This window comes from Solea solea, chromosome 1 (assembly GCF_958295425.1).
Source record: "Solea solea chromosome 1, fSolSol10.1, whole genome shotgun sequence".
NCBI classification, from domain to species: Eukaryota; Metazoa; Chordata; class Actinopteri; order Pleuronectiformes; family Soleidae; genus Solea; species Solea solea.
In genome coordinates, this window is record NC_081134.1 from 36434764 (window position 1) to 36455044 (window position 20281).

At 42.8% G+C, this 20281-nt stretch overlaps 2 protein-coding genes across 2 annotated transcripts; one reads left to right on the plus strand and one right to left on the minus strand.

The window, feature by feature from the left end:
• Positions 1 to 364: 364 nt before the first annotated feature.
• pks1 (polyketide synthase 1) lies at positions 365 to 7050 on the plus strand. Its single transcript, XM_058642274.1, has 6 exons — positions 365 to 422; positions 519 to 672; positions 754 to 914; positions 997 to 1200; positions 1286 to 1467; positions 1536 to 7050. The coding sequence occupies exons 1-6, from the start codon at positions 365 to 367 to the stop codon at positions 7029 to 7031; spliced, it is 6255 nt and encodes a 2084-aa protein (XP_058498257.1). The 3' UTR covers positions 7032 to 7050.
• Positions 7051 to 8072: 1022 nt separating this feature from the next.
• On the minus strand, positions 8073 to 18229 carry LOC131472872 (uncharacterized). Its single transcript, XM_058650381.1, has 6 exons — positions 18042 to 18229; positions 17588 to 17741; positions 15272 to 15432; positions 14976 to 15173; positions 14621 to 14802; positions 8073 to 14432 (listed from the first exon to the last, which is right to left on the minus strand). Exons 1-6 carry the CDS (start codon positions 18097 to 18099, stop codon positions 8898 to 8900), a joined length of 6288 nt encoding a protein of 2095 aa, XP_058506364.1. The 5' UTR covers positions 18100 to 18229; the 3' UTR covers positions 8073 to 8897.
• Between the last annotated feature and the right edge of the window lie 2052 nt (positions 18230 to 20281).

Sequence of the window (20281 nt, forward strand, 5' to 3'; positions counted from 1 at the left end):
ATTTATAAATTTGAGAGGTAACTGTCTATATTTTTCCGCTATATGAGGTAAAATACAATTTCCCACTGACTTCACCAGGCAGATTCTCAGATTACACACATTTTTGTCAATCCCCAAAGAAGAACAAAGGCTTATTTATCACTGTCTCAAAGATCTTAACCTATATTTAAACCAGTAAGAGAGGACATTGTTGTGTCCTCTTGCCCCCTGATGCCTGACAAAGTATTTATAAAGGGGACAGCAGCTCCAGCTCTGACTGAAGAAAGCTACACGACTGAACAGACCTTCATTATGGAGAGGCTGTAAAATTATCTTTGGTGTTAAAAATAAAGCAAGATAACACCACAAGCACATCACAGGAACTATGGAAGACCCAAAGGATGACATAGCAGTCATTGGGATTGGATGCAATTTCCCTGGAGGTATACGACTCAAATTATTACACTGTTGAATTGACTTTATGTTTTCAGGGTTGTCCTCAGACATGGCTGATTATTGTCACTGTGGTTGTATTGTAGGCGAGGGGTTGGAAAGTTTCTGGAGGGTTCTGTTGGAAGGAAAGAACTGTGTAGCAGATATTCCAGCAGAACGATTTGACACCAGTTTCTGGTACGATGCTGATGATGGCAAACCTGGGAAGACACAAACGACCAAAGCAGCGCTTATAGATGGGTGAGCATAAAAATGCCAGATTAGGTGTTAACTCTTCTCTTAAGAGATGATTGGATAATTGATGTTCTTTCTTATTTCCAGGTTTAATGAGTTTGATCACAAGTTTTTTGGTATCACCGAAGCAGAGAGCGATTTCATGGACCCTCAGCAGAAACTCCTCCTTCAGTGCACATATAGAGCTTTAGAGGATGCAGGAGTGGCTATGGAAAGTGTCAGTGGAAGCAGAACTGGAGTTTACATAGGTGATCTATTGTTCCATGATGCATTTGAAAGCACAATTTTGTTATAGTGTAATTGTAACCTACATTGATTATGGTGTTGCAGGTCTTATGAACAGGGATTATGAGATGATCCGAAATAACAATCCCACTACAATAACCCACTACAATGGCACAGGGACGGCAATGAGTGTGGCTGCCAATCGAATTTCCTTCGCCTTTAATCTCACTGGCCCTTCTTTGGCCATTGACAGTGCCTGTTCCTCTTCTTTGGTGGCCTTGCATTTAGCCTGCCAGGCTATAAAACACGGTATGTGGTTCTCTTTAATACAAATCCCATTAGTTATCAAATCTTTTTCAATTCTGTGCTTCATTTCATTGTATCTTTCAACTAGGAGACTGCGAGATGGCTTTGTGCGGGGGCGTCAGTTGTATCATAGAGCCTAGAGTGTTTGTTGCTTTGAGCAAGGCAAAGATGATCTCATCTGAGGGGACCAGCAAACCTTTTTCCAGAAGAGCAGATGGCTACGGTAGAGGAGAAGGCTGTGGGATTGTTCTCCTGAAGCCTCTGAAAAAGGTATGAGCCACAGTCTCTTTATTTCATGTTTTAACTCATGTCTAACCTGCTTATTGTTGTGTACAAAGGCTTTAAATGACCACAACAAAATATGGGGCATCATCAGCAAAACAGCCGTCAACCAAGACGGACACTCGGTCACCCCGATCACCAAACCCTCCTTGACTCAACAAGAGGAGCTGCTGCGAAGGATCTACGCCGAGTCTGATCTCGCAAATGTCCAGTACATAGAAGCACATGGGACTGGAACTCCAGTTGGAGATCCAACGGAGGCGAGAAGCATCTCAAACGTCATCGCTAAAGCCAAACATCCTGGCTCCAAGACGCTGCAGATTGGCTCAGTGAAAGGTAATATTGGACATACAGAATCTGCGGCAGGAGTAGCCGGACTCATTAAGGTTCTCCTAATGATGAAACATGAGACAATTGTCCCCTCTGTTTTCTACTCTGAAGACGGTGCAAGTATAGATGTTAAAGCTCTTGGCCTAAATATTCCATGTAAAGCTGAAAGATGGGACACAATTGAGTCACTACAGAGAGTAGCCGGCATCAACAGCTTTGGGTTTGGAGGCACAAATGCTCATGCGATTTTAAGAGAGTATAGAAAGACCAATGTTCTGACAGGGACCCTAAACGTCAGTCCAAAACTCTTTGTAGCATCTGCAGCCACTGAGAAATCATTGATTCTATCCATGACTGACACACAACGAAAGCTCGGCAGCACTAAAACAGTGGACTTGCATGCACTGACCTACACCTCAGCATGTGGAAGGAGTCATTCCAGACATAAATGTAGAAAGGCCTTCCTGACAAATTCCCTCTCAGATTTACAGCAACAGCTGACGTCTGCACTGAAATCAGAGGTCGAGTCAACAATGTCAGACATCCAGGTCGTGTTTGTGTTTTGTGGGAATGGAGTTGCCTTCAAGGGTATGTGCCAGCAGTTAATGAGAGAGGTTTCTCTTTTCAGAGAGAAAATTAGAGAGGTTGAAACTATCTTCCACAGTTATAAATGCTCCAGCATTAGTCAGTGGCTTGCAGGTGACTTTGATAATGCCGACTTCCAGAAGCCAGATATTGTCCAGCCTATTCTTTTTGCAATCCAGGTTGGCATTGCCACTCTTTTAAATCACTGGGGTGTTAAACCTGACGCTGTGCTTGGACACTCTGTGGGTGAAGTTGCTGCTGCTCACTGTTCTGGACTCTTGTCTCTTGAAGATGCTGTGAAAGTGCTTTACCACCGCAGTCGTCTTCAGAGCAATGTCACAGGTGGGAAAATGCTTGTGGTCAGTAATGTGGCTGTGGAAAAAGTAGAAGAAATCCTTGAAGTCGTCTCTGGTAAAGTTTGTGTGGCGGCTTTCAACAGCCCTCAGTCCTGCACAGTGTCTGGAGATTCACATGCTATTGACATCATTCATGAAAGACTGAAGATTCTGTTTAAGGATAAAAACCCCTTCCTCCATGTCTTGGACGTTTCTGCGGCATACCATAGCCATATGATGGATCCTATATTAGAAGACATTGAGAAAAGCATACATCTTTTAGATGCCAGAAGCATGAAATGCAAACTTTTCTCAACAGTGACTGCAGACAGGTTTTCAGATGGTGACTTCAGCACTGGTAAGTACTGGGCAAAGAACATTCGCGAACCGGTTTTATTTGAACAGGCGATGCACGCTGTCATGAAAGACAAGCAGTTTGGGAGAAATGTGGTCTTTGTGGAGATTGGACCTCGTAGGGCTCTACAAAGGAACATCCATGAAACCCTAGGAAATAACACCGTAGTTCTTTCCTCGGTCCAGCCTCACAAAGACTATGACGCAGTCTTGAATAGCTTGGGAAGAGCATTTGAACTTGGCGTAAATGTGGACTGGCATCAAGTCTACAAGGGTTACGAGACATTACCCACCACCCTTCCAGTGTATCAGTTCGATCACTCAAAGAAACAACTACATTTTGAGGATGTGAGAAAAGGTAATGCATTACCTGCTTTTTCTCCCTGTGTGCTCCTAGCGCAGATAAAGCCTGATAACAGAGAGTACATGTGCAACCTCTCCCAGGAGAGTGTACCATATCTGTGGGAGCATAAACACAATGGTGTTTCCATAGTGCCAGGTGCGTTTTATGTAGAACTAGGTTATGCCTCAGTGATGGCCAGCTTAAAACCAAAGAAGCCAGTTTCTCTTCTCCAGCTCAGTTTTAGATTTGAGAGTCTGTTAACACTCACCTCAAGCTGTCATCAGCTCAAAGTAATCCTCGAGCATGCAGAGACTGAGGCATCTTTCAAGATACAGTCGGCCGTTGCAACACATGCCTCTGGCACATACAGGAGTGCAGAGAGTCAGCCACTGATAGAGGAACCCACCATATTTCTCAGCATAATCTATCAAAGGTGCAGATCTGTTATTAAGAAAAAAGAGATTTATTCAACTCTATCTGAAGCTGGATTTGAATACGGCTCTGTCTTCAAAAAGCTCGATGATGTGCATTTCGGGGACGAGTTCAGAGAGGCTGTGACAAGAATTCAAGTCCCCGAAGAACTTCTAAAACACCTTCATGACTACTTCATTCACCCTGTGTTATTGGACTACTTTCTCCAAATGACTGCAGTGGTGGCTACAAGACAGCTAATAGCCAAACAGGGATTCCCCTCAGCTATAGGCAGTGTCAACATTTCATCACCTTTACAGGAGAAAATGGTGATGTATTTACGAGCAACTCAAGAGACCCCAGAGTTCCTTGAAGTGTGTGGTTGCTTTTCTACCGCAGAGGGTCAAGTGCTAGTCGAACTTAAGAAGGTGAAGATCTTGTTTTTGGGCAATCGCTCAAATGCTCCTCAGTCACTCTTCTTTCACAATGAAAGGATTACAATCCATGAAAAGACAGACTTTCACAGTTGCAAAATAAAAGCAATGGTTTTTGAAGACAAACTCTGCATTACTAAAAGACTTATGCCATACTTAGACCCAGAGTCTGTCATTGTGGAAAGCAGAGACAATAGGACTTCTGACCAACTTCGAGAGCTAGTTTGTCACTCTCTTGACTCTAATGTGGATTTGGAAACTGTTCTTTTCATTTGGGGTGTAGAAACCCTCAGTCATTTGACAGCTGACCAGACACTGGACTCCTTGGTTACTTGCTGTGAGCAATATCGCCAGATTGTGTTAGGCTTGAAACAGAAAAGACCATCTTGCACTGTACATATCATAACCTATAGATCAACAGAAATGACTGTGGACCATGTCAATCCAGGATTTGTGCTGTCTGGTATGACAAGGGCTTGTGCGGCAGAGATGGCAAGTTTCTCTTTTCAGCTGATTGACCTCGCTTCTGTAACCAGTGAAGACATTCAAATGTTGGTCCATGTAATTAACACCTGCAACCAACAAGAAGTCCTGATTAGCAAAGGGCAGGCATCAGCAACTAGAATATCACAGACTCCAATGCTAGAGAAGGCTTTGTGTGAAGAAAATATACAGTCAGTGTATCTGAGCAACTTTGTTCTGCAGACAACGGATTCATACAGGATGTCTTGCTTGTCTGCCATCCCTGAAAACACAAATGTAGATCCTATCCCAGAGACATCAGTTGAGATTCAGCTAACCAATGCGTGTGTGCACTCATCTGATTACTTCCCCGTCACCACTTCACATTTGGATTTCAGTAAGACAATGTACTGGAACCAGCACACGTCTCAGAAGCACAAACTTCTGGTTTTAGATTTTGGCGGCATTGTTACAGCTGTTGGGAAACATGTTCATAGCTTAAATGTGGGAGATCATATCGCCTCTTGTTATCCAGTTGTGGCGATGGATAAGATCAGAATTCCTGAAGCTGTGTGCTGTACTACGAACCGGCTCTCATTTCTGAAAGACACTCCGTGTGTGTCTTACTTCATACTGGCATGGCAGATCCTGCAGAGGATGCTCACCAATGTAAAACAACAGCACAGGAAGCTGACCATTGTCTCCTCTAACTCAGCTTCTGCTCTGGTGAAGGTTTTGGCTTTAACAGCAAACCGGTCAGGCTGGAATGTTTCCTCAAAGTCACATTCCAAAGGCACACCTCTGTGTTTTGATCAGAGTCACGTATTTGTTTATCTGCCTCCATTTGATCACACTTGGCAGGATGTAAAAGACAGCAGTTGCCTTGAGAAACACATCATTTTTGTATGTAGCAGTCACATGTCATCTTCCCACTCAGCAAACATGTTTGCAACAAAGAGTGAACACCTGCATGTGCATAACGTTGATGTGGCATATGTTTTCCAGAGAGCCAACCTGCAAGAACAGAGCAGGAAAGTCTTTAACTGGCTAATATCATTAGGCTTTGATTCAGCTTCTCTACCTTTGAAAAATCTGACATTTCAGTCGTCAAGAACAGAAGACCCACATACTGATCCAGATTCAGAGTCCTATTTCACTACAATAACAGTGCAGCAGGTGGTTTTAGATGGTGGAGAATCTCATGGTGCAATGTCAGATATTCCTGTGCTCACCGGGCCAGAGAGACTTTTTAAACAAAGCAGTGTTTACATTGTAACTGGAGGCCTTTCAGGGTTGGGGCTTGAAACTGTGAAATTCATTGCCCATAATGGTGGAGGTTCTATTGCAACACTGTCCAGAAGTCTTCTGACGGATGAGACGCGGTTTGAGATGGAACTTCTAGAGAAAAGATATGGGGTTGCGATAATACATGTTCAGTGTGACGTCTCTGTGTCGATGCAGACAATAGGGGCAATCTCAATGATTGAACAAAGGTTCTACCCTTGCGCAATCAAAGGTGTGTTTCATAGTGCTGCAGTATTACATGATGCACTTATTGAAAACCTTGATGGGTCTCTCTTCCGGAAGGTGCTGCAGCCTAAAGTGAGCGGGGCTTTAAATCTCCACTATGCAACACTTCACAACAAACTTGACTACTTTGTGTGCTACTCATCCATCTCTTCTTTCATTGGCAATGCGTCACAGTGTAACTACGCAGCAGCCAATTCTTTTCTGGACATGTTCTGTCACTATCGGAGAAACCTTGGACTTTCTGCACAGTCCATCAACTGGGGTCCTTTAAACCTCGGTCTCCTCCTGAACAGAGACCACTTTCAAAAGTTCTTAGAAGCAAAAGGGATGATGATAATGAACGTTTGTGAAGTTCACGAAGCACTCGAAAAGTGTCTTTTGATGAACAGGCCTCAACAAGTCGCCTGCAAGTTCAACTTCAAAAATCTTAACACACATGTTCTTTCACAAAATGCGTTTCTCAGAGAGCGGCTGTCTGCTCTGGTGGAAAAGGAGCTACGAGATGATGTAAGTGATGAACCCAAAGTTCAACCTTTGCAGTCTGCGCATGAATGTGTGAGGAAAATGGTCAGTGACTTAAGCAATATTAGCATCCATGAGTTAGATAATGACTCTGCTCTGTGTGCACTGGGCATTGACTCCATGTTAGCCATGACTCTTCAGAACAAGATTTTCCAGGAAACAGGAGTCAATGTGCCTTTGGTTAGAATACTGGACCCAAACAGTACAACAGCCACTTTGGCTACTGTTGTAATGAATAATGGATAGTTTAATAAAATATACACTATCTACAGACACCATGAGAGATGAATATAATTGTGTTGTGAATGTATAAATATGTTTTTTACCTCCTGATTTCTTGGCTTATTCACAGGTCTTTAAATTGCTGTGCTACATTCTGCTTTCCGTTGTAATGAGTATGTAACATTGCTAAAATGTCTATACATTGCACTTTTAATACCCATCTTATTATAATAGGTTTTACATCTAACCCTTAAATGTTTTAAATTGCTTTAATTGTACTGAAGTGGTGTATATTTGTTATTTTTAGATTATTTTGTTGTAATATCTGCTGATATTTGATGTACCCATGATCCCGAGATAATGAATAAATTGTGTTCCATGCATATTCTTATATCTGTAAATAAATCAACCATGTAAATTACATTGACAGAAATTGACACATGCAGTGTACTGCAGTCTTTGCTGTCATATTTTTTTTTTAAACTTGATAAATAAGCAATGAAGTTTGCTATGATGTCAGAGAGTTGCCTCATTTTTTGCAATGTATCTTGGCTCTCGAGTCCAAAGATTTAAGTAAATCGAATGACTACTACACCCTGTGCAGGTAGTGTACTCAGACAAAAGAAAAATGTCCATGCTGGATTATTGAGGTTATGGTGGTTTATTTAGCCCAGTTAAGCTAATAAACAGCTAATAAACAAAGACACCACTGATTATATTATTTGCCTATACTGGAGGACGTTTGGCTTTGTCTACATGATGAAATGAATAAGAAATTAAAACGGCAGGTTATCTGAAACTTATCAGTTATCATAAGTGCTGCCAGTGACTATATCACATGTGTTTTTTCCATCATTATAAAGCCATAATCATTGAGCTATCAGTGATAGGACTTGACCATGTAAAAGATGAGTGAATATCAAACAGGCTGATGATTAAAGTACATTGCTGGCAGAAGTGTACAGACTAAACAACACCACAGACATAAACATAAGAGGTTCAAAGATTAAGATCCTTTATTACAATTTCATGATATAAATTATTAACAGAATTGCATATATTACATTTTTCATTTAATGTTTAATTTCCATTATAGCAAACTGCACAAAACTGTAATAAAAAACAAATCAAAATAAATCAATGTCACAACCGAACAAGGACTTGAACCCAATAGCACGACTCAGAGACAACTTCAAAAATTATTCCAATTTATTGGACAAAGTAACAAATAAAAATCACTCTCAAAGGAGGAAAAGTATCAACAGAAAATCACTCTATCGAGGAATCACTAGATAAGCAAAAGGCAAAAATAACAAATTATAATCACTCACTGGGAGGAGACAAAAGGTCTGGGCAAGGTGCCAAATCAAAATCACTCTTCACGAGGAAAAAACTCTGATGGCTCAAAAAGGGACAAAACAAAGTAGCAACTAAGAAAAGCAAAAACCTTACAAACAATTGACGTGGCATGGATTGGCGTGGGTTCTCTGGCATGACAGACAAGACGAACTGACACAGGGCAAAGGGAAGCACAGGCTATATGTGAACTCAAAGTAATGGGGAACAGGTGGAAACAATCAGGGCGGGGAAGATAATCAGACTGGGGGGAAAACTACAGGGGAAGGGCAAGTTAGCTAAAACAAGAGGAAAGAGAGATGTCAAAATAAAACAGGAAGTCACAAGACAAAAAATAGAAGGCAAAAAACTAAACATAACTTAACACAACTTTCTAGATATGACAATCAAACAGAGCAGGCAAAAAGCAATATGAACTTGTATAGTACACATTTAACACAATAATGTTATTGTGTTGCAATGGCCATTTTTCTTCTGTTTCACTGTCATGATAGTTATGTTGTTTACATAACTCAACATATGCCTTTAGCATTTTTACAATGTAGTTGAAAGATGCTCTGTTTCCTCAGTTGAGCTATTAGTTGCTGCATTATCACTGAACCTTTCACCCTCAGCTCCTTCACTCAGTATATCTACCACTGTTGACAGCGTGGCATTGGGGTCCAGCAGTTTCACCAGAGGCACATTCACACCTCTTTCCAGGAAGATCCGATTCTGCAGAGTCATGGCCTGCATGGAGTCAATGCCTAAGGAGGAGAGAGGCGTTTCGTCTTTTAGCTCACTCTCATCCAAGCCAACGGTTTCACTAAGGAGAGAGATGACGTAGTCTTTTGACGAGAAAGATTCAGCTTGGTTTGCTTGAGATTCTTTCTCTGATTTTTGGAAAGCGTCCTCAACTAACACGGACAGACGCATGGTCAAGGACACATTTTGGGAGAGGATATTGTACCTGATGTTTCTGAAATTAAACCTGCAAACAGCCTGTTGGGGCCTATTGAGGACAAGGCATTGCTCCAAGCTTTTATGAATTTCAGGGACTTCTAAAATCATCAACCCCTTTGCCTCCAGAAATCGCTGGAAATGCTCCTTGTTCAAGAGAAGACCGACATTCAAGGCCCCCCAGTTGATGGACTGTCCAGGCAGCCCAAGTTTGCGCCTGTAATGACAGAACATGTCGAGGAAGGTGTTGGCTGCTGCGTAGTTTGTTTGTGATGCATTTCCCAGAAAAGCAGAGATGGAGGAATAACACACAAAGTAGTCTAACTGACAGTGTTGTGTTGCGTGGTGCAGATTAAGTGCACCTTTTACTTTTGGTGTGAGAACTATCTCATAGAGAGATCTGTCGAGTGTCTCAATCAGCCCATCTTGCAAGACAACTGCACTGTGGAAGACACCTTTAATTGGACAACCAGGGAACTTGTGGCCTATGGCACTGATAACCTTGGGCACCTGTTTGGAGTCTGATACATCACATCTCATGCTAGTGATGCAGTTTCCACACTGATTCTCTATGTTGTGTATGTCTTGCTGCACATGCGACGTGGGCTTACTCCTGGAGAGTATGACAACATATTCACCCCCTCTTTGTGAGATGAACTTGACAGTTTCAAAGCCTAGACCAGAAAGACCCCCTGCCACAATGTACACCGCTTTCTTTTGGAAAAGCTGTTTTTTTGCTGGCATTAGTGGAATCTGAGTGTCACTGTCGTCCTTTTCTAGAGCCACAACTGCTAGTTTCTTTGTGGTGAAGTATGATTCTGGTTTCTGCAAATGACTGCTCTTGAAGTTATCAGATTCCACACTCTGAAAGGTGAAGCTAGTCAGACCAAATTTCCTGTTTAACTTCAGTGACTTGAGCCACTCATAAATATGTGGCCTTTGTGCACTCAGTGATCCCTTTTGTAAAATGACTGGCATCTGAATTGTCTGCACATGAATGCTGTCGTTTATACCTTGGAACAAATCCTGAGCAAGTGAAGTTTGAGTCTGAGACTCGCAGATGACAACCACATGTTCCACCCCTGGAAAGTTCCAAAGTTTTTCAACCAGGGCTTCATCAAATGGAGGCAAGAAGACAAATGCATCCATTTGTTTGGCATTACATTGTGCTCCAAAAAAGACATTCCAGCCAGACTCGGAGGCAGTAAGAGCCAAGACTTTCATTAAAGCAGAGTCAGGAACACAGGATATGATTCCGAGATTTTGTTTGGCTCTGGGCAAGGCTCGATGTAGGATTTCCCATGCTAGCACAAAGTAGGAAACACAGGGTGTGTTTTGAAGGAATGAGAATCGTTTTGTGCTGTAGCACACATGTTCTGGCACTGTGATCTTGCTGCCTGCCACCACAGGATAACAGCAGGCAATGTGGTCTCCCACTTTCAGTTTAGTGACATCTTTTCCAACTGCTGTTACAGTACCACTGAAATCAAGAGCTAACAGCTTGTGGCTCTGTAATGAGTGTTTGTTCCAGTAGAGGGTCTGGCCAAATTTAAGATGTGAAGCACTGACAGGGAAGTAATCAGATGAATGAACACATATTGTACTGGGTTGTATTTCAACTGATTTGTCAGTGATTGCCAGGTCCCCCTCATTCATGTGAATGGCACTTAATTGACTCATTCTATGTGCATCAGCTGTCTGGAAGATGCAAGGTTCAGACTTTGTTGGGGAAAAAATGGCCTGAGAACTGTCTATGATCTCAGGAGGAGTACGGACAATGGAGGATTTTAAAACCTCACCATTTTGTACCACCAACTCTGGGTACTTGCTGCAAGGATATGATTGTAGTACCTTAGATAGAGCTGTGATGTCCTGAGCAGAAATGGTGTTTAGATCAATGAGCTGAAATGAAAGCTCTGGTATCTCTGCAGCCAATGATCTGGTCATACCAGCGAGAGCAAAGCCTGGATTTATGTGATCCACTGTGATATCAGAAGAACGGTAGGTAACTGCTCTAATAGAGTGTGGAAAGTGAATTCGCTTGAGCTCAAGGACGATTTGACGGAAAATCTCACAGCAGTTCACCAAACTCTGTAGCACAGCATCAGCTGTTAGTGAAGAAAGATTTTCTTTGCCCCACAAAAACAACACTTCATTAAAGCGTTTCTTGATATCTCTGATCTTGAGTTGTGTCAAGAGAGATGGGAAGCCCTGGCTCAAAATGTCTTTTGCATGTGTGAATGGAATGTATTGAGATTTTGAGTCTAAATGCTGTTGCAGACTATTAGCAATCCCTATTTGGTCACAAAAGACCAAGGCTGTGGGAGGAGCAGATGTGATACTTTCACGGAGTACACTGAAGGAATTATGGTAGAAGTACTCCTCAACCACATGCGATTGACTTCCAAGATACTTGATAATCACATGCTTAACCTCAACCAACACTCTGCCTTCTCTGTCTGCAAAACAGCCACACACCTCAAAGTGATTGGTACCCACGTCGATTGCTCTCAAGTAGACAATCATCTCATCTTGCAAGGGTTCAAACACCGTCAAACTTCCTATTTGGGCAGGAAAACCTGGCCTACCAGAAAAAATGTTCTCAACTGTAACTGGAAGAAGCTGCATCAGATAGTCCAACACAACAGGATGAATGCAGTAGTCATGTAGCTGAGGCTGCAGCTCCTCTGAAACTGAAACAACTGCATAGGCCTCCCTGAGATCTTCCCCATAGTGCACATTTGCCTTGTTCTTGAAGACATCGCCATACTGAAATCCCCCTTGTGACAGATACCCATAGAACTCCTGAAAGCTCACTACAGATTTGCACCTTTTGAAGATGGAGCTCAGTGAAATGCACTGTTCCTCATACAACCTCTCTCTCTTAGAAACAACTTTGCCTGATGCATACAATGCAGACGAAGAGAATACTTTGAAACTTGCCTCTTTCTCTTGGTGTTCCAGTTGCACTTTCACTTCAGGAAAATTCAGGGATAAAACATAAGGATTGTGGAAATTGACATTAAGCTGCACAGAGTTGAGTGCTACTTTTGGTTTGGAACTGGCCATGAATGCGGCTAAACCCAACTCTGCATAGAAGGCACCAGGGATGATGGGTATGTTATTATGTTTGTGCTCTTTCAGGTAGAAAGAAGAGTCTGATGACAGGTCACAGCGAAAAATGTTGCTCTCACTTCCTGTCTGACAGAGCACAGGATGATCACTTGCCTTGTTATTTTGTGCTGCTCCGATGATAACATCCCTATCTGAGGTATCAAATTTGTATCGTGGGAAAGGCAGTGGCAAGGTCTCGTAGCCTTTGTAGAAGGTGTTCCAATCTACCGGAACTCCCAGTTCAAACAGCTTAGAAACAACAGACACAATTGTTTCATGATCTTTCTCTGGTTGCACCGAGGCCAGGACAGCTGTGCTATCATTATTATCCAGACATTCAATGATGTTTCTCTGTAGTGCCCTTCGTGGTCCTATCTCTACAAAGACTGTGTTCTTCTTTCCTTTTGTTGCTGACCTCACTGCTGGCTCAAATGCTACTGGCTCACGAATGTTTCTAGCCCAGTATTCACCGGTGCAAAAATCTCCCTGCTGGAATTCCTTGCCTGTCACCGTTGAGATCAACTCTGTCTCAAGATCATTAATCTGCAGGACGCCAATCACGTCCTTGATTTCAGATAGAATTGGATCCATCATGTGGCTGTGGTAAGCAGCAGGGACATCCAACACACGGAGGAAAAGATTCTGACCACTGGCTGAAGTGCTTAGCTCCTTATGGATGTTAATGATTGCATCTGCATCACCTGATAGGGTGCAGGACTGTGGACTATTGAAAGCAGCAAGGCAAACTCTACCAGAGTAATGAGGGAGGAGAGCAGTTACCTCCGTTACAGCCATGTTGCTTATCACAAGCATCTTACCCCCAGTGACTTTCTTCTGGAGTGTGCTGCGGAAATAGATGACGTTTACTGCATCTTCAAGGGACAAGAGGCCAGAACAGTGAGCAGCTGCTACCTCGCCCACAGAGTGTCCAAGTATTGCATCTGGCTTGACACCCCAATGCCTGAGTAGGGTGCTAATGCCAACCTGGATAGCAAAGAGTAATGGCTGGACAACATCTGGGTTTTTGAAGTCATTGCTCTCAAACTCCCTCTCGAGTGTTTCCAGGATGTTCAGGGTACTCAGCCTTTTAAAAAGTTGTGCAATTTCCATGATCTTTTGTCTGAATATAGGCTCGTGTTTTAGCATCTGCTTGCACATGCCATGGTAAGTGACACCATTTCCACAAAAGACAAACACTAACCTTGGATCTGAGGAGCATGCGCTGATATTTTTGCCAACAGCAGCACTTAGCTTCTCTTTAAGGTCAACTACAGATGATACCACAATGGCCTTTCTGTATTTATGTTTCAGGTGGCTTCTTCTGCAAGCTGATGTGTACAGAAGTGAGTTTAGATCAACTTGACTATCTGCCTCCAGCTGTTTAACAGTGTCCTCCATCATGAGAGAGAGTGATTTGTTTGAATTTGCAGATATGACAAAGTACTTTGGTTGTGTCCTGACATTCTGGTGCCTAATGGGTGACTGCTTATACTGTTTGACAATAGCATGTGCATTTGTACCCCCAAAGCCAAAGTTGTTCACCCCTGCAATTCTTGCACCAGAGGTTTCCCACTTTTCAACCTCTTTAGGAAACTTGAGGTTCAAAGCTTTGGCATCTACACTTGCAGTTTCTTCAGAGTAGAACACGGAGGGAACAATGGTCTCATGATTCATCATTAGAAGAACCTTAATGAGTCCAGCCACTCCAGCTGCCGATTCTGTATGTCCAATGTTGCTCTTCACAGAACCAATCCGCAGTGTCTTTGAACCAGGAGGTTTGGCTTTGGTGATGGCATTTGCGATGCTTCCTGCCTCTGTTTGGTCCCCGACCGGGGTTCCAGTCCCATGTGCTTCTATGTAGTGGACATCTGCGAGATCAGACTCGGAGTAGATCCTTCGCAGCAGCTCCTCTTGTTGGGTCATGGAGGGTTTGGTGATTGGAGTGACCGAGTGTCCATCTTGGTTGACCGCTGTTTTGCTGATGATACCCCAGATATGGTCATGGTCTTGTATTGCCTGTTAAACAACATAAAGACAAAAATTAAACTATGAGAGTAGAATAAAATTATGTTTAATCTTTAAAACAAACACAATGCTTAGTCGTAGCCAAGCAGTTATTCGTTATTTTATTCCCCTCCTAGCTGGTGGAATACAATTATAAGTTAGGGAAGGATATTTTTTTATATTTCCCAGAAAATGCTGACCTTTTTCAGTGGCTTCAGGAGAACAATTCCACAGCCTTCTCCTCTACCATAGCCATCTGCTCTGTTGGAGAAAGCTTTGCTGGTCCCGTCAGGTGAAATCATCTTGGCTTTGCTGAGAGCAACAAACACTCTTGGCTCGAAGATACAGGTGACGCCTCCACAAACAGCCATGTCACAATCTCCTGATAAGACAACACAGAATTTGAACCTGGTAATAAAATTCACAGAGCTCTGTCTTTGTTTTTTGTTTCTTTTAAACTTGCACTATAGTGTATGCTTTAGTTGAAGAGGCACACATTTTTAAATAAATATAGTATCATAAGTGTTTAAAAAAAAAAAAAGAAAAGTTAGTGACCTTGTTTAATGGCTTGACAAGCGAGATGGAGAGCCACCAGGGAGGATGAACAGGCACTGTCTATGGTCAGCGATGGCCCAGTAAAGTTGAAGGTGTATGAAACTCTGTTTGCTGCGATACTCATGGCAAGTCCTGTTCCAGTCCAGTGGTTGATTACACTTGGGTGGACATGTGCAGCATAATCACGGTTCATTAGGCCTGCATACATATGAATATTAATTAGGTTTTCAATCAACATATCTATGTACAAAATCAGCCAATTTGACTATGTATTTTACAAAATAGTCAAGTCTTACCAACGAAGACTCCTGTCCTGGTGCCACTGGCCTTCTCCGTAGGAAGTCCAGCATTCTCTAAAGCTCTGTAAACGCACTGGAGGAGCTGCTTTTGCTGAGGATCCATTTGTTCCACTTCACTGTCACTGATGCCAAACAACTTGTGATCAAATTCATTAAACCTGGAAACGATTGATCAGAAGCACTCAATCAATATAAATGGCTGAGAAAAATGCTTTTAGAGTCAGATTTACAAATACTTTATTAATTACTGGAGGAATTGCTTTCATTACATTACATACATTACATGTCATTTAGCAGACGCTTTTATCCAAAGCGACTTACAATAAGTGCATTAAAACATTTGGGTACAAATAAGAGCTAGAAGTAAGTAAGAGCTTCAAGTAAACCAAACTATGAAGTGCTAGTCATAAGTGCGATGTATAAGTTTTTTTGTTTTTGTTTTTTTGTCGTCGTCTTAGTCAAGGTAGAGTCAGACGAAATGTGTTTTTAGTCGGCGGCGGAAGATGTGGAGGCTTTCCGCTGTCCGGATGTCGATGGGGAGCTCGTTCCACCATTTGGGAGCGAGGACAGTGAACAGTCTCGAGTTCTGCGAATGCCTCTGCGATCCTCTCAGTGAGGGGGCAGCGAGCCGGTTTGCCGATGCAGAGCGAAGTGGGCGGGCTGGGGTGTAGGTTTTGATCATGTCCTGGATGTAGGCTGGACCGGATCCGTTTGTAGCATGGAACGCAAGCACTATAGTCTTGAAGCGGATGCGAGCAGCTACAGGAAGCCAGTGAAGGGAGCGGAGGAGCGGTGTAGTGTGGTAGAGTTTTGGTAAGTTGAAGACCAGTCGAACTGCTGTATTCTGGATGAGTTGCAGAGGTCGTATGGCACACGCAGGGAGACCAGCCAGGAGGGAGTTGCAGTAATCCAAGCGTGAGATGACAAGAGCCTGGACCAGGAGGTTAGAGAAGATCGAGACATTTTTTTTGGGGTTAGAGAAGGAGGATTGAATTTTAGTCTGATAGAAAGATTGTTTGGCTGCAGAGATAGAGGCAGTGAAGGTGGAGAGAAGAGAGTGATAGGAAAGCAGGTCTTCAGGGTGTTTTGATTTCCTCCATTTCCTTTCTGTTGCCCGTATCGTGGCTCTCTCAGCACGCACTGAGTCCGACAACCACGGGGCTGGGGAGGACTTACGAACCCGCCGTGAAGTAAGAGGACAGAGAGAGTCAAGACAGGAGGACAGAGTAGAGAGGAAGGTGTCTGTGGCAGAGTTGGGATGCATGAGGGAGAAGGAGTCAGCTGAAGGAAGTGCTGATAGAACAGTTGAGGAGAAAGAGGAGGGAGAGAGAGAGCGAATGTTACGCAGACAAGTGCAATATCTGATGAGATGAGACCATCAGATTGGGAGAGTGGGAGAGAGTAGGAAATGAAGAAATGATCAGAGACAGGAAGTGGAGTTACCTTGAGGTCAGAGGTGGAGCAGTTTCTGGTGAAGATGAGGTCAAGGTGGTTGCCAGCTTTGTGAGTTGGTGGAGAAGGAGCAAGTGAGAGAGAAAGAGACGAAAGTAGAAGAAGTAGATTGGATGACTTCTCTGACTGGATGTTGAAGTCACCAAGAAGAACAAGTGGTGGGCCATTTTCTGAGATGTTTGAGAGGAGGACATCTAGTTCCTCCAAGAAGTGTCCCAATGGGCCAGGTGGACGGTAGATGACAACAATGATGAGTTTGACTGGGTGAGTTACAGTTACAGCATGAAATTCAAACGACTGTGAAGAGAAGTGTGGCAGTGGGTAAAGAGTGAAAGTCCAGTTGGGGTTGATGAGCAGACCTGTCCCGCCACCTCTTCCAGTGGATCTGGGTGTGTGGGAGAAGGAGTGGGCGGAGGAGAGAACCGCAGGGGTGGCTGTGTTGGAGGGTGTTATCCAAGTCTCAGTGAGAGCAAGGAAGTCCAGGCATTGCTCAGTAGCAAAGCCGGAGATGAACTCAGTCTTGCGGGTAGCTGACTGGCAGTTCCACAGGCCCCCTGCGACAAGGTGTTGGATGTGTGTGGAGCGGGTGGGATAAAAACAAAAACATACAATATCTGGATTAGGCGAATTGGACACTCTAAATTAGGTCATGGTTGTTTGTCTCTATATGTGGCCCTGTGATGGACTGGCAAACTGTCCAGGGTGTACCTGGCCTATTGCCCTGTGTCAGCTGAGATTGGCACAGCGCCTCCCGTGACCTTCATGTGGAGGATAAAGCGGAGATGGATGGAAATTATATATACACTTACATTCATCTAATTTTATCTAAATAGGTTATATGATGAGATTAGGATACCGTACCCGTCAATGAGAGCAGCCTTGGCGGTGCGGGATTTACCCGCCTTGTTGTCGTCTGGATCATACCAACTGGCTACGTCAAACCTCTCTTTGGGATTCGTCTCAGAACAGTTTCTTCCCTCCAGAAGAACCTTCCAGTAATTATCCAGCCCTTCTCCTGTTTGGAAACATCACTTCTTATTAGATTATTCTTTCTCAAACTTTATTTTTTTCGGTTGTCAAACTCTAGTGACCCAAATCACAATTTAAATTGTGACAAAGCGCAAATTTGTGCATAATTTAGCAAGTCATTTATAACCATAACCAAATTAGTAAATGAATTATTTTCAAGAGAGGTTTAGTTTTTCAATAACAACTTAGTTTTATGCATGTTATTTGAAATGTGCACACATAAATATTAACAAAAAGTTTGGAAAAATTCCCAATTCCCAATATGATGAAATATTATATATCTTACCCCCAGGAAAATTGCACCCAATCCCCACCACTGCGATACTGTCTTCAGGTTCCTCCATCCTCACTGTACATCACTATGTGAGAGAAAAAAAAAAAATCAAAAATCTTTACTGCACTATCATCGGCACTATCACTCTTCCTCCCAGACTTCACCACATCCAGCAGTGAATGTGGTTAATGTTCTGTTGCATTTGTTCAATTAGTGCCGTTTAGTCACGCACCATATCATCCTTACACATCCATACCACTCGTCTTTTCTCCTACTGATGCTATCAGTGCCGGACCCGTGGCGGACTCTTATACTCAGCCTCTTGACCTTATCAAATATTAATGATGGATTGTTTACGTGGCCATGGAGATGAAGGACCTCAGTGCACACACACATTAAGGGTGCCTTGCGAATGATTAGACTGAACTAAAACATGCAGTAATATCCATAATTAGTGACTGCTGCTGCAAGCATTCTAGTCAGAACTCCCTAGAGTTCTGACTTGAATGCATTGCACAGCAAGCATCTCTTGTAATCCTCATGGCGTTTATTAGTGCCTGCAGCTGCAAGGCATACTGGTCAGAACTCCCTAGAGTTCTCACTAGAATGCATTTCAGCGCAAGCATCTCTTGTAATTCTGCGTGTTTATTAGTGCCTCCAGCTGCAAGGTATACTAGTCAGAACTCCCTAGATTTCTCACTAGCAGCGCAAGCATCTCTTGTAATCGTACTGGTGTTTATTCCGCTCGATATTATTCCTCTTCCTCCCGTTTTTCGGCGCGCTACTCCTCAGTTTTGAGAAAACAGTCACATGTTTTATCAAAACATGCGGCCTTATGGTGTGCTATGACTTTTCTAAGACTTTCAAGTAACCATGGCGACAAAAATCGCGAAAAACTGCGATTAATTTCCACATACACATGAATAGGAAACGGCCGAAAGTTGGAGAAAAACCAAGCCCACTTTGGAGCATCACAGTGTCGTCATACTTTAACGTAGAAACGTCGTTGGAAGTTTAAACGGGTCACAAGACTTGGGAATTGTCTCACCTAAGTCAACGTTTTGATACATATTACGGTTTTTAAACAATTGCAGTTTATGTTTTGTACTTTTTTTCGACGTTTTCAGATTTTATAATGGGTGTGTATTGCGTGTGTAGGCGGGACGCTAGAGTGACACTCTAGTGAGAGCCAGAAAAATAATCTGAAACATTTCTAAACAAACTCTTCTCCTGCCCACTATTTCCAACTTACACAGACAATTTTCACATCAAAACGTTGCCATGGTTGTCATCTAACCCTGTGTGTGTTTTCATTTTCTTATGACTTGTAGTTTTTCTTAAAATCACCTCAAAGCGCAGAGAGTTCTGGTCAAAGCTCTCATTCACTTTCATGTTAAAATGTCTGCTTTGGAGTTTTGGAAAAATCAACCCGAGGGTGATTTTAAAACTGTGATTTCTCTGTCAATTTAAACCCGTTTCACACAAATTTAAATGTGGGAGTTGCTGAAAGCCTCCTGACGCTCACAAACCAAAAGTTTTATCTCTATCATCAACCGTTCTTGAAATATGACAACTTTAAAACATGCTGTTTTCTCTGCTTCTCAGAGGTTTTGGACAGTTAGGGACAGGTGTGTGTGTGTGCGTGGAGAGGAGAGGGGGAATTAGGGAGGGGCTTGTCAGTCTCTCTGTATTGAATTGCTCCACCCAAAATTTGGCGTGTAACTCCTCCCACAGTTTTGAGAAAACCCCCACACATGTTATATCAAAACGTGCGGCTTGACCGGGAATGGTGTGCTATGACTTTTCTAAGTGTTTCGAGTAACCTTGGCGACAAAAATCGCAAAAAACTGTGAAGAATTCCCACATACACATGAATGTGAAACAGAGGGGCTTGTGAATCTCTCTCTATTCCTCTCTCCTTTAACACTTGGTGTTTTCAAGGGTGATTCCACCAAAATACCACTTTGTCTAAATACTTTTAAAGGTTCAATCCACATTTTCAGATTTTATAATCCAGTTGTTAGAAACTGATTTTTGGAAAGGGGGAGGTGTACATTGTTTTCGCCTTTGACGGGACTTTATGTTTCGGTTTGGACGCTTGAGTAGAATTGACATAAAGAAGAAAACATGACGCACTTTTAGGAAAAGCAAAAGACGACTGACTGGAGTTATGAAAGGCTGGAAGTTTCCATTATAATCTGTCAGGATTAAGCAGTACATATACTTCATTACTGTACTTAAGTACACATTTA